Source organism: Cynocephalus volans, chromosome 3, assembly GCF_027409185.1.
Source record: "Cynocephalus volans isolate mCynVol1 chromosome 3, mCynVol1.pri, whole genome shotgun sequence".
NCBI classification, from domain to species: domain Eukaryota; kingdom Metazoa; phylum Chordata; class Mammalia; order Dermoptera; family Cynocephalidae; genus Cynocephalus; species Cynocephalus volans.
In genome coordinates this window covers 184,875,168-184,888,144 of record NC_084462.1, presented here as the reverse complement: position 1 = coordinate 184,888,144, position 12,977 = coordinate 184,875,168, and the positions used below count along the sequence as shown (strand labels likewise).

Genomic DNA, 12,977 nt, shown 5'->3' with positions numbered 1-12,977 from the left:
AGACACCATAGCCCCTGTTCTTTCTACTACTCCAAAGGGATCAGATCGGGTCTACCTGCTGCAGGGGCCACGGGAGCAGGCATGGCTCAGAGCAGACACATCACCACTGGTAAAAAAGCAGCTCATGGTGGTGGTGGTAGCACATTTTTATGTGAAGGGACATCACCAAGTCTTTGGTATAGAATTCTTTGCTCCAGGAGCTGAGGAAGCCATGTTTCCCAGTTCTGTTCCATTCTGCAGATTTGTCCAAAGAACATGCACTTTCTCTAAAACAGTTTGGGCATCCAGCAAGGGCACTTTGTTTTCCTCCCTCCCATTTCACCATCATGTGGAAATTTATGAAGGAAAGAATCTGCAGGAACAATGCAGAGAAAGCAAGAGGCAGGAAAGAACTCCAGACACTAAGGAAAGACAATCCTCAGGAGAAAAACTGGAAAGTTGCCTCAAAAATGCACAAGACTTGGCAATGCAAATAAATCCATGTGAATTGTATGGAAACAATGATGAACAGGTATTTGTCAGGTTCTTCTTCCTTCCTTGGTATATTGAAGATAAATCCCTAACACCCCCTACTCCCTAGGGCTGTGGATCTGCCCCTCTGTGTAAGGTTAGCTGAGCATCAAGCTTGGTTGGATTTACTCTACCTGTGTTTTCTGAGAATTTGTTGAGTGTCCAGGCCATTGCACCAAAGAGACAGATGTGTCTCAGTATTTGAGCCCTGGAAGCTCTTGCTTTCATCACTGAGAGTTCACCCCAGTGTCTCACCCCTTTCCTTGTGGCAGCTTTCAGGAGCAGCCAGTTCATGCCCTGCAGAGAGAAGAGGTGGAATGAGATGCTGTGGAGCAGCACATCCTCCCTGATCTCAGCGAGTGAAGGGGACTTCCACATCCAGGGGATGGCACAGTCTTGTACGTGTGGCAATGTTCTGCACAAAGAGATGTAGAGGAAACCAGGGCTGCTCTTCTTGTATAAAAAGCCAGAGATTAGCAATGAGAACGCATCTGCTCCTGCCCTTTCTTACTTGTTGCAAGTGTTAGCGAGAGGGCTTCATGCTCCCACCTACAGCGTCCACCTTTCAATCTGAAGGAAAGGCCAAGACATTCCCACAGACAGCGGCCGCCCCCTATCGTGGCTGTCTTCTTGTTCGGTGAGAAATGTGAGCCGGCCTTGTTTACACCATTGTAAAGTCACTTGCAGCTGAAGGTGTCCCTACACATACAGTATGATGGCCCTCCCTGGCAGTCAAGAATGTGGAGGAACTCGTGAGATTTCTCAGGATTTTGTTCACCCTTCATTTCTGCTTGTGGGCTACAGAGCAGGGAACACATCATGAAGCACCAGAATCTTTTGTATTTTTTTTTACCATCATCTTTTGAAATTCATAGCATGAGTTCATACCCCCCAATTATTTTTTTTTCTATTCTTATTTTTACTCTTCTTTTCCCCCTCATGTCATTGGGTATTAAAGGAGGGAAAATCTGGGTTTTTTTCATCATTTCCTTTGATTTCCTTTGGTAACTGCTAATGACTGCTGACGTATCGACTGCAGTACTCTTGTGCTCTTGTATTGCTTTGGTCCTGAGAAGGGAAGCCACAAGAACTTTTTCTTTTGTGTTTTTGCCCACAAGGACCTTCCCCCTGGAGTACAGTGCACAGGCCACCAGCAGCAGGATTAGGAGCATGGAGACCACCCTCCCCAATGGCAGAGGCCATCAGATGTCAAACCTTGGATATAACGTTCCTTGCCATAGTTCATCTGTGTTCCAGCCATCTGGTCCACCACAGTGCCAGAACCTAGGGAAACACAGCCCTGAAGCCTGGTTTGGTCATCAAGGCACAGAGGCACCATAGACCTGGAAGGCCAGGGAAACCACCACTGGGCTCACCAGCAGCTCTCTGTCCTTCATCAAGGTCCAGCCAGTGCTGCCTCTGGTCACCCAAGCAGACACCAAGGGTCATCTCTGATTTCTGCATCTCGTGGACATCATGACCCAGGATTTCAGTGGCCGGAGCAGATGTTGGTCCCCTCCACTTCTCTGGCCCAGTTCCTCCTGCACAACTGACCCAATAGCCTTTCTCCCTGGCTTGAACGTCTAGGCCCCCTCACAGCCAGGGAGACACTCCTAGTCCACTGATGGTTTTCAGCAGCTAAGGAATAGACGTGTCCTAGCCAGCAGGTGGGCTGAGTGGCTGGCACTTCCTTCCCACCCAACCTCAGGGGTTCAGTCCTCAGCTCGCTCCACATCCCATTCCTGGTAGACAAGCCAGGAGATACCTACCAGGCTATGTGTTCTGGGGTGGGGTTGGAGCCCCCGAGTCTCCAGATATAGGCAGAGGCTGGGAGGCAAACTCAGCCTGGCCAGTGGGCCTCTCCCCCAACCCAGCCAGCACACCTGGCACAAACTGGGGCACTTCTTTGTAACACCTGTGTCCTTTCCCTGGCATGTGCTTGTGGTGGGGTTGAGGGGGTGCTCCTAGAACCGGGCCAAGGAATGCTACAGAAGGAGGCCAGCCTGGGCAAAGGCAAAGCCAGCCACATGGCAGGTTGGACATGGGACCCACTAGAGTTGCTCAGATCCAAGCTCTGCATAGCATTGTTGGGAACAGACAGGGAGGACAGGCTGAACTCTCTCTAAAAGACTCCAAGAGCTCTGCAAAGGCCAGGTCCCATCACATGTGGGGCCCAATTGGACTCGCCGGTCTGCAAGAATTGAACAGGATCCTCTGCAGGCAGGTGATGCTGCAGCCGGGTTGGCCTTCTGAGTGGTGAAGATGGGGGGCCAGGGGCTGAGAATGTGGATGTGGGGCATTGGCAGGGCATGATGGGCATCTTCCCTCCCATCAGTCAGGAACCGGAGGCACTAGAGGGCAGGAGCAGGTGCTTCCCACAAGGCCTGGGGCAGCCCCTACCCCTCATTTCCTAAAAAGGACACAGGAAGAGCCTCCAGAAGGGGCTGGGGCTCAAGGAGCCCACCCATCCACTGTGAGGCCCCCTAGCAAGTCTCAAAGACAGGCTGAGCCACCAGTGCCCCCAAAAGAGCAGGACCCTAGCCCATGAGGAGAGGGAAGGGTGGACCCTCCCCCCCACACACCACAGGGCTTGAGGCCCAGGCACGGGGGAAGGGGAGTCCATGAAGTCACGACCCCTCCTCAGGCTGCTCTCTCCCAACCCAGCTGCCATTGACCCCAGACCCTGAGGGCCCACCAGTTGTCAGGCTACGGAGTCACCTCCTGTTGGTGTCAGACCTCCTACACAATCCCCTGCCCACCCCTCCTCTCCTCCCCCAGCCTGGCCACTGGGCCCCATCTGCTCTTGAACAAATGGGTCCTTGGTCTCTGATGGTGTCCTGGGGTCCATCTTCTATCATCATCCCTGGCCCAGGACACTGCCCACATACTGTGACTGTCTCCCTGTGCCTGGAGACACCCCAGTGCCCCCAGCCTCATCTCGGGGTCTCCGTGCTCTGTCTGAACCCTTGCAAGAGCCCCCAAAATCCACCCCAATCCTGCCCACACCCCAGTGAGTGCCCCTAATCCTCCCTCCTCCACACTGGGGCATCACTCTCCAGACACCCCCATTGCAGCCCACACTGTGCCAGCAGGAGCCTCCTGGAGTGAAACTCTGAACAAACCCCCATGTCCTTCAGCGCCTGTGACAGATGCTCAGGCCACCTTTCAATCCAGCTGCATCTAACCACCTGCTGTTCTCCACCAGGCACAGGTCCCAGCCTCTGGCCTTTGCCTTGGCTGTTCCTCTGCCTGGACATACACTTCCCCTCCCACACAGACATCTCACTCATGCCCCCTCCCCCCAGCAAGGATTCAGGGTCACCCTTCCCCTGTCCCCAACAGGTCTGCGCCCCTCTGTCTCTCTCCTGCAGAGGAGCATGCATGACTACACCTGCCATGCTCACACCTGGCCAGTGGGGGCCCCTCCACCTGCCCAAGGTCCCACACCTGGTGCACTGGTGAGGCCCAGCCCAAGCCCAAGTTCTGACAGCTGGTGAATGCAGAAGACCCTTCTATACCACCACCACCAGGACCACCCAGGGTCAGGTGGAGGGCAGCCTGTGTGGGTTTGGGGGAGGGCCATCTGCCTTAAACCATGTTGCCTCTCCCCTTCACCCATCCAGAGCAGAGCTGTGACCCCTCACCCAAGACCAGCAGCTCTGGGGCACAGGGACAAGACCTGGCCACTTGTGGGCACACCGCAACCAGCACCCGGGAAGCCTCCATGAGTGAGGCCCAGCCCTGCCTGCCAGGACCTTCCATCCTGGGAGCACACTGAGCACACAGAATCAACAAGCTGGGCAATGCCAGGCTCCACGGGGGGGCTCAGAGAGAGAAAAACAGCTGAGTAAGGGCCGAGGGGCTGACAGACCCCCACAGGGGACCACAGTGGAACAGCAGTTGGTGGGGTCCCAGGACCTTCCACCCCTGGGAGGACACTGAGCACACAGAATCAACAAGCTGGCTACTGCTGGGCTCCACAGTTGGGCTCAGAGAGAGAAAAACAGCTGAGCAAGGGCCGAGGGGCCGACAGACCCCCACAGGAGACCACAGTGGAACAGCAATTGGTGGGGTCCACAGGACACGGGGTGGGGCATAACCCCGAACACTGCTCGGACCTTTTTCTGCAGTTGAGAAAACAGCTCAAAATGCAGGTGACAAAAGGTGGCACGGTAGACCCAGCCTTAGATCTGCTCCAGTTCCTGAGAGAGAACCACATGCAGGCAGCCTTCAACACTTAACGATTGTTAGCAATGGCAAACTGTTTGCCCCCAACACAGGAATGACCATGAGGACTGAGGGGTCAGGGTCTCACACCCACCCATCTACCCGTGGGGTTTTGGCTGAGCTGGGAACCACAGTGCTAACTGGGGACACAGTGGCTGACAACTCTACAAAAACCCCGGCTCCCACTGCCTCTTCTCGGGCCTGAGCTTGGGGGCATCGCCTGCACAGCAATCCCCAGGGAGGGTATGCCGTGCTCTGAGAGGGGTGGGGAGCCCCAGAAAGCTGGAAGAGAAGTGGTGTCTGGCCATCTTTGAAGGTGACTTTCTAGGTGGACACGCAGTGGGAACAGGTTCCAGGATGAGGGACAAGGTCCCTTGAGGTACTGGGGAGCGGGTGTGGGCAGAGACAGGGGTGCTGAACGCAGCCCAGGTCACAAGTCAAGAGGGGTAAGTGGTCACTGAGCCTTGGAGCAGTGTGAAGTGTCAGAAGGTTTAGCCAGGGAAACCGGGATCCAACCCAGGTGACCAGTGAGAGGCAGGTGTCAGGAAGGACTCCCAATGCCAGGTTGGGGACTGAGGCAGGTGGGACATATGCTGGGGGCACAGGGTGGGACATCTCTTCAAGCACAGAATAGGCTTTCTGGTCCCTGGGGCACCCTGGTGACTACCCAGGGATGCCAGCTGGGGGTTCTGTGGCCCCCAGGATGTGGCTGCCACGCTGTGCCTAGGTTCAATCTGAGCCCTGGGGCCAGGGCACCCTGGTCACCATCTTCTCAGGTGAGTGTGGCATCTGGGATCAGCAGCGAGCCAGGTGTGCTGAGCTAGGCCAAGTGCTTGGCCTCAGACTCAGGGACAGGAGATGGGGCCACAAAAGAGTAGGATGAATTTTTGTATGAGAAGAGCAGCAGGGCAGGGACTGTGCTACTGGTACTTCGATAACTGGGGCCAGGGTGCCCAGGTCACTGTCTCCTCAGGTGAGTCTCCCCTACAGCTCCTACCCAGTCTTCTCTGCACAGGCACAAGGCCAGGTCCCTGGGGTCTGCAGCCGGTCAGTGTCCGGCACCAGAGGGCACACAGGCCACCCTCCCTGGGGCTCCCCCATGGGCTGCCTGCCAGAGCCCCACTGGCTCTTATCCCAGATCTGAGTGGAGCCCCCAAGGACGGGCAGGGACCCTGCTGGGTTCCGGCACCATCGGGCTGGTGGGGAAGCAGAAGTTGTGGGCAGAGCTGGGGCCTGGGCTGTTTGTGTGCTGGGGACTGGGCACATGCACCAATGTGGCCACTACTACTACGGCTCCTTCAACAGCTGGGGCCAGGGCATCCGAGTCACCATCTCCTCAGGTACGTTTGACTTTGCCTGCCTCCTCCTCAGCCCTGGGTCTGTTTGGCTGTGGGCCGGGACATCAGCTGTCTCTGCTCCATGCAGGGCAGCATGGCCTGGCCCTTCCCAGTGGCCGTGAGGGTGCAGGTTTTTATCTGGGCAGGAGCAGGGACTGGGTCCCTGTGTGATATTGTTGATGTATGGGGCCAGGGTCTCCGGGTCACCGTCAGCTCAGGTAAGACGGCTTTCTTTCTGCCTCCTTGGTCGGGCCTGGCCTCCTCTGTCCTGGAGATGAGAGAGAAATTTCCAGTGGTCTCTTGGTCTGCGTGGGGCCATCTCAGGTCCCGGTGGGCTCCTTCTGGGGATGTTTGGCTCTTTGCTTCTGCGAGGATAGGAGCTCTTTGCTCCTGGGATGAAGGCTGGGCAGAGACATGCTTTGTGTTTGGGGACATGATGACCTTAGGAAACAGGGCTTTCTGTCATGGCTGGCTGGGCTCAGGGTGGCCAGGTGGGGGTGATGTTTTTGCACACCCCCAAACGGGACCTTCAGCAATGTGACTATTTTGAATTCTGGGGCCCGGGAACCCTGGTCACCGTCTCCTCAGGTGAGTCCTCACTCACAACCTCTCTCTCCTGCTCAATGTGGAGGGTTTTTGCTGCATTTGGGGGAAAAATTGGGGGGTCTGAGAGTCAAGCCTAGAAGGACCGGGGACAGTCTGGGGACTTGGGAAGAGGTCCTCGAGGGAACTGCAGTTCACACAGATGACGTGCGCAGGCTCCAGCTTCCCTGTCTTCCTGACCTCTGCAGTCGAGGGACTCTGAGGATCCTGGCCCCCCTTGACCTCTGGGGTCCCATGGTCCCCGCCGCCCTATTGAGATGGTCCCCAGCCCACAGCCGGTGCCAGTTTTTGCCCTGTGTCCTGGCAAAATTGTCACAAAATGACAACCAGTTTGATGTCTAGGGCCAGGGGACACAGATCACTGTCTCCTCAGGTAAGTCCTTGCCCCTCCCCAATCAAACTGCACTTGGAGAGATTCAGGACATTGGGGCCTTGGTGTCAGAGCCACCACGCTTAGGAAAGGGAGCTCGGGAGAGGGTCCCCCCAGATGGGAAGTGGAGATCCAACCTCCCTCTTCCCCAAGTTTGGCTACAGGTGTCGGGGATCAGGGGGCTTCTTTGGCTGGTCTGGGGGTGACCACTTTCTGTTTTATTTGAGCATTATCAGGGGCTGTTGTGACGGTTGCATAATCGGGGCTTCTGTCTGGCTGTGAAGCACCTGCTCTCTGGGGCAGGCGCCCGTCTGGGGTGTGTTGGATTCCTGAGTGTGAATTAGGAATGTTCTGTTTACAGTCCGACTTCCCAGACCTGCAGTGACCTGGCCTCTGAGTGTCCAGGACAGGATGTAGGGTGACTAGGGGACCTCTGGCCAGACAGGGAGTGGCGTGTGCAGAGAGCCGAGGTAGAGTGACCTGGATGGTCAGCTTCGGTGTGACACCGGGAGATGGTGCAGGTCTCTGGGTGGCTGGGAGCAGCCCCGGGCTAGACGCCAAGGCTTTTTGTGAGGCGAGAATGGAGATTTCACCATTGTGATTACTATGGCTTGGACTTCTGGGGCCGAGGGATCGTGGTCACTGTCTCTTCAGGTAAGAACAGCCTCTCTTGGGGGTCTTCATTTTCTGCTCCTGTCTGTACGGTTTTCTGAGCATCCCAGGCTGGTCATTTTCCCTAGGGGACCGGGGTGGGCTGGCCAGGAAGGGACAGGGACTGGGGTGCTTTGGGGATTTCAGCGTTTCTGTGAATTTTCCAACGTGTTTGCAAAACTGAAATAACATCGGGTAGGTGCGATGGAGTGACTGAGCCCCTGGGGGCTTCGGGGGCCACATTCAAGTGAGATGCTGGAAAAGACCAGGACCCCTGTGGCTAGAGGACAGTTTGGTCCATGGTGGGAGACACTTAGTTGCTGGAATCATAGTGTTGGTTGAGGAACGTGCCTGGACAGCGGTGTTTGTAGAACCAGAGAGACTGCGGAGTGAGACATTTTCTTTGGAATTATGAAGTGTCTTTCGTGCTAGGCTGTATTTTAAATTCTTTGTTAGTCAGAAAGAGAACCGTCGGTGTGAGTGAACCCAGAGAGGGGGCTCACACAGCCTTCGTCTCGGTGAGAACGGGGGCTGGGGTACTTGCGGAAGGGGCTGCGGGGGGCGGCAGCAGCTGAGCTCTGCGAGGAAGCTTCTAAGAGAAAAGAAAGTATTCTTTCAGAAAATGACATCATCTTAAATGATGTGTTCTTGCAGAAAATGGCGTGTTCATCTTAAAGGGCACGGTCACTGACTGTTAAAAGACAGGGCCTTGTTGAAGTGGATTCTGAGAAAATGGCTCAGAAAATTGTGACTTGAAAATTTGAGAGATTTTCAAGTATATTAAATGTTTTAAGTGCCAAGACATTTAGAATTCTTATTACTTGATTCACAACCAGGAGTCAGGCCTTTCTGGAGTGGATACTGACACAAGTTCAGCCAGGAAGCAATAATGCGCTACTGTTAGCCCCTGATTCAGGGCTGAGTTTTGTCAATAATAAATCGAGTTTATTGTTTAAATTCATTGAGGGATGCTGGGCATGGGTGGTTAGAGTCAAGATGGCCACGGAGCGGGGGTTCGGCCACCTGCAGCAGGTGGCAGGAAGCAGGTCACAGCGAGAGTCTATTTGAGGAAGCAAAGAAAACACGATTGGCACATTGACAGCTTATGCTTATGAAGAGGGGGTTTTCAGATATTTTGCCCAGCCCCGCAGATCTGAAAGCGTTCCACCGAGCAAAACAACACCTGGGCAATTTGCATTTCTAAAATAAGGCGAGGGTGCTGGCAGAAACTGGAAAGGTTCCCTTTTTCACTATTTGAATTTGGTTTCCCAGTCTTAGCTTACCAACTTCTAGTTTGTTCCAACTGAACCTACCAACTTCTAAATTGAATTCATTTTCAGAGTAAAATGTTTAAGAAATTAAATGGTCTTAGGGACAGCTTATTAATGCATTCATAAAACTTATTTAAGTTACTTTTTTGATTCCTTCCTATGATAATTAATTTCAAACCTTTTTTTAATACTCTAAAGCATTATCTTTACAGTAACTGTGTCCACAATTTTTTAAGTGAGTTAATTTTCTCTTTGTGATTAAGGAGAAACACTTTGATATTCTGATAAGAAAAAAATGCCTTCATTTCAGTATTTTTCAAGACCACTTTTCAAGTATTCATTTTAGAATAAATTAAAGGTGAAACGTATATAATTCTCCTGAATTATTTTAAGACATGTTAATTGGTGGCTTAAGAGAGAACCCAGTCAGACAGTGCAGAAGAAAGCACCCTAGGAGCACATTAGGTGGACAGTTTGTCTCCAGTCGGTGGCTCATCTTCTCCGTCAAGGGAAGCCCGTGTGGGGTCTGGGCGCAGGTTGCCGCTGGGCCTGGAATTGGCTTTGCGTCTCCTGGAACCGCACAGACCCGGGAATGTGTGGCCGTGGCTTCTGCCACCAGCCAGCTGGCTACCCATGCATCAGCCATTTTTAATGGACTTGGAGGAATTATTCCCTGTCAAAGATCCCATGGACTTTCCGGCGACCGGACTCCTCACGTGGTAAGCGAGGGCAGCCACGCTGCCAAATGTGTCTCTTAAACATCTGCATTTGATGTTTTCTTTCTCCTTGAAGGGAAGTCCGTCTGTCATTATTGCCTGATGAGGAGAAAGAGGCTCAGCTGTGCAAGTCCTTTGGGTGACCACAGTCTGGGTCACTCACATTTAACTTCCCCTCAAGGATATTTCAAGAAAACACTGGCATGAGCTTTCCTATTGCCTATTAACCGTTGATTGTGTGTTTTGTGATGGTTTAAAAGACACAAGGGACCACTCGCACTGTCTCTATTTAAGTTACAGGTGCAGCTTTGAGTTTTAGATCGTTATCGTGTACCTGAAACTAGCCTATGCCTTCCACGTAGCTTTATGGTAAACAGCAGAATTTTAAGTGACAAATTCTCATAAAATGGATTTCCTGGTTGTATTCAATGATGATTTTTATCTAGAAGGCATTTAAAGTCAGGGGCTTATCTTAGACTTGGAAGGGAGGAATTCGAGCTAAGCGGGTGCTCCAGGGCGGTGGAGGCTCAGATGGGAGAAGTTGACTCTCAGAGCAGAGGCAACGTGGCTGGTTCTAGAACAAAAGGAATGTTTCATTTTATCACAGGAAATCTCAGGATGTTTAATGAATTTAGAGTTGCCAGGAAATATTCGACCTAGACGGTGAAAGGGCAGTGGTGATTGGTACTACTTTGGAGCCAAAAGCCAGGTGGAGCTGGGGCATGAGGACCGGACGCCTGGGGGATCAAGTGAAGGACACTGAGGGGATGGCAGCCCACCCAGCTGTTCAGAAATCCTGCAGTGAGATGGATGTAGCAGAGGGAAGGGGTCTGCCAGGCTGAGTCTTTGTGGTCACTACAATTCCATTGGACTTTCAAAAACAGACTAGTCTGAACAAACTTGGGCTGAGTTACATTGGACTAGGCTGAGCTGTGCTTGCTGGGCTGAGCTAGGCTGAGCTGAGCTGTGCTGGGCTGAGCTGTGCTGGGCTGAGCTGTGCTGGGCTGAGCTGTGCTGGGCTGGGCTGGCTTGAGCTGGGCTGAGGTAGGGTGAGCTGAGCTGTGCTGGGCTGAGCTGAGCTGTGCTGGGCTGAGCTGTGCGGGGCTGGGCTGGCTTGAGCTGGGCTGAGCTAGGGTGAGCTGAGCTGTGCTGGGCTGAGCTGTGCTGGGCTGGGCTGGCTTGAGCTGGGCTGAGCTAGGGTGAGCTGAGCTGTGCTGGGCTGAGCTGTGCTGGGCTGGGCTGGCTTGAGCTGGGCTGAGCTAGGGTGAGCTGAGCTGTGCTGGGCTGAGCTGTGCTGGGCTGGGCTGGCTTGAGCTGGGCTGAGCTAGGGTGAGCTGAGCTGTGCTGGGCTGAGCTGAGCTGTGCTGGGCTGAGCTGTGCTGGGCTGAGCTGTGCTGAGCTGTGCTGGGCTGAGCTGTGCTGGGCTGGGCTGGCTTGAGCAGGGCTGAGCTAGGGTGAGCTGAGCTGTGCTGGACTGAGCTGTGCTGGGCTGAGCTGAGCTGTGCTGGGCTGAGCTGTGCTGGGCTGAGCTGTGCTGGGCTGGGCTGGCTTGAGCTGGGCTGAGCTAGGGTGAGCTGAGCTGTGCTGGGCTGAGCTGTGCTGGGCTGAGCTGTGCTGGGCTGGGCTGGCTTGAGCAGGGCTGAGCTAGGGTGAGCTGAGCTGTGCTGGACTGAGCTGTGCTGGGCTGAGCTGAGCTGTGCTGGGCTGAGCTGTGCTGGGCTGAGCTGTGCTGGGCTGGGCTGGCTTGAGCTGGGCTGAGCTAGGGTGAGCTGAGCTGTGCTGGGCTGAGCTGTGCTGGGCTGAGCTGTGCTGGGCTGGGCTGGCTTGAGCAGGGCTGAGCTAGGGTGAGCTGAGCTGTGCTGGGCTGAGCTGTGCTGGGCTGACCTGGGCTGAGCTGACCTGGGTTGAGCTGAGCTGAGCTGTGCTGGGCTGTGTTGAGCTGAGCTGAGCTGTACTGGGCTAGGCAGTGCTGAGCTAGGCTGAGCTGAGCTGAGCTGAGCTGTGCTGGCCCGGGGCTGAGCTGTGCTAAGCTGGGATGGGCTGAGCTGGGCTGAGTTGGGGTGAGCTGGACTGAGCTGGGATGGGCTAAGCTGGACTGAGCTAAGCTAAGTTGATCTGAGCTGAGCTGGGTTGAATTCGACTGGGCTGAGCAGAGCTAGGATGAGCTGAACTGAGCTGGACTGAGTTGAGCTGGGCTGAGCAGGACTGAGCTGAGCTGAGCTGAGCTGGGTTGAGCTGAGCTGGACTGGGCTAGGCTGAGCTGAACTGAGCTGAGCTGAGCTGAGCTGGGCTGGGCTGAACAGAGATGAGCTGAGCTAGGCTGGGCTGGGCTGAGCTGAACTGAGCTGGGCTGAGCTGAGCTGGGCTGAGCTGTGATGAACTGGGATGAGCTGGGCTGGGCAGAGCTGGGCTGAGCTGAGCTGGGCTGGGCTGGGTTGAGCTGAGCTGGGCTGAGCTGTGATGAACTGGGATGAGCTGGGCTGGGCAGAGCAGGGCTGAGCTGGGCTGGACTGGGCTGGGCTGAGCTGAGCTGAGCTAGACTGGGCTGGGCTGAACTGAACTGAGCTGAGCTGAGCTGTACTGGGCTGAGTTGGGCTGAGCAGAGCTGGGCTGGGCAGAGCTGGGCTGGGCAGAGCAGGGCTGAGCTGTACTGGGCTGAGTTGGGCTGAGCTGAGCTGGGCTGGGTTGAGCTGGGCTGAGCTGAAGTGGGCTGAGCTGGGCTGGGCTGAGTTGAGCTGGGATGAGCTGAAGAGGGCTGAGCTGGGCTGGGCTGTGTTGAGCTGGGATGAGCTGAGCTGGGCTAGGCTGAGCTGAACTGAGCAGGGCTGAGCTGTACTGGGCTGAGTTGGGCTGAGCTGAGCTGTACTGGGCAGAGCTGGGCTGAGCAGAAGTGGGCTGAGCTGGGCCGGGCTGGGTTGAGCTGAACTGGGCTGAGCTGAGCTGGGCTGAACTGGACTGACGTGAGCTGAGCTGAGCTGAAATATGCTGGGCTGGGCAGAGCTGAACTGAGCGGGGCTGAGCTGAGCTGGGCTGAGCTGGGCTGGGCAGAGCTGGGCTGAGCTGGGATGAGCTGAAGTGGGCTGAGCTGGGAAGAGCTGAGTTGAGCTGAACTGAGCTGAGCTGAGCTGAGCTGAGCTGAGTTGAGCTGAGCAGAGCTGAGTTGAGCTGAGCTTGGCCGGGCTGGACTGGACTAGGCTGGCCTTCTTGTGTTTGGTGGTTGAGCTGGGTTAACTAGGGTAACTGAGCTGGGTTCAGCAGGCATGGAGTGGTTGGGATGGGCTGGGCTTAGTTC

General features: G+C 55.1%; 1 gene segment (V, D, J or C); it reads left to right on the top strand.

Annotated features, from left to right (window-relative positions):
- LOC134373774 (immunoglobulin heavy constant gamma 1-like) overlaps positions 1-12,977 on the top strand; it is a 239,313-nt gene that overhangs the window by 85,046 nt on the left and 141,290 nt on the right. The window contains 1 exon segment of the C gene segment in view: positions 7,627-7,701. Within this exon segment, the coding sequence occupies positions 7,627-7,701 (75 nt within the window).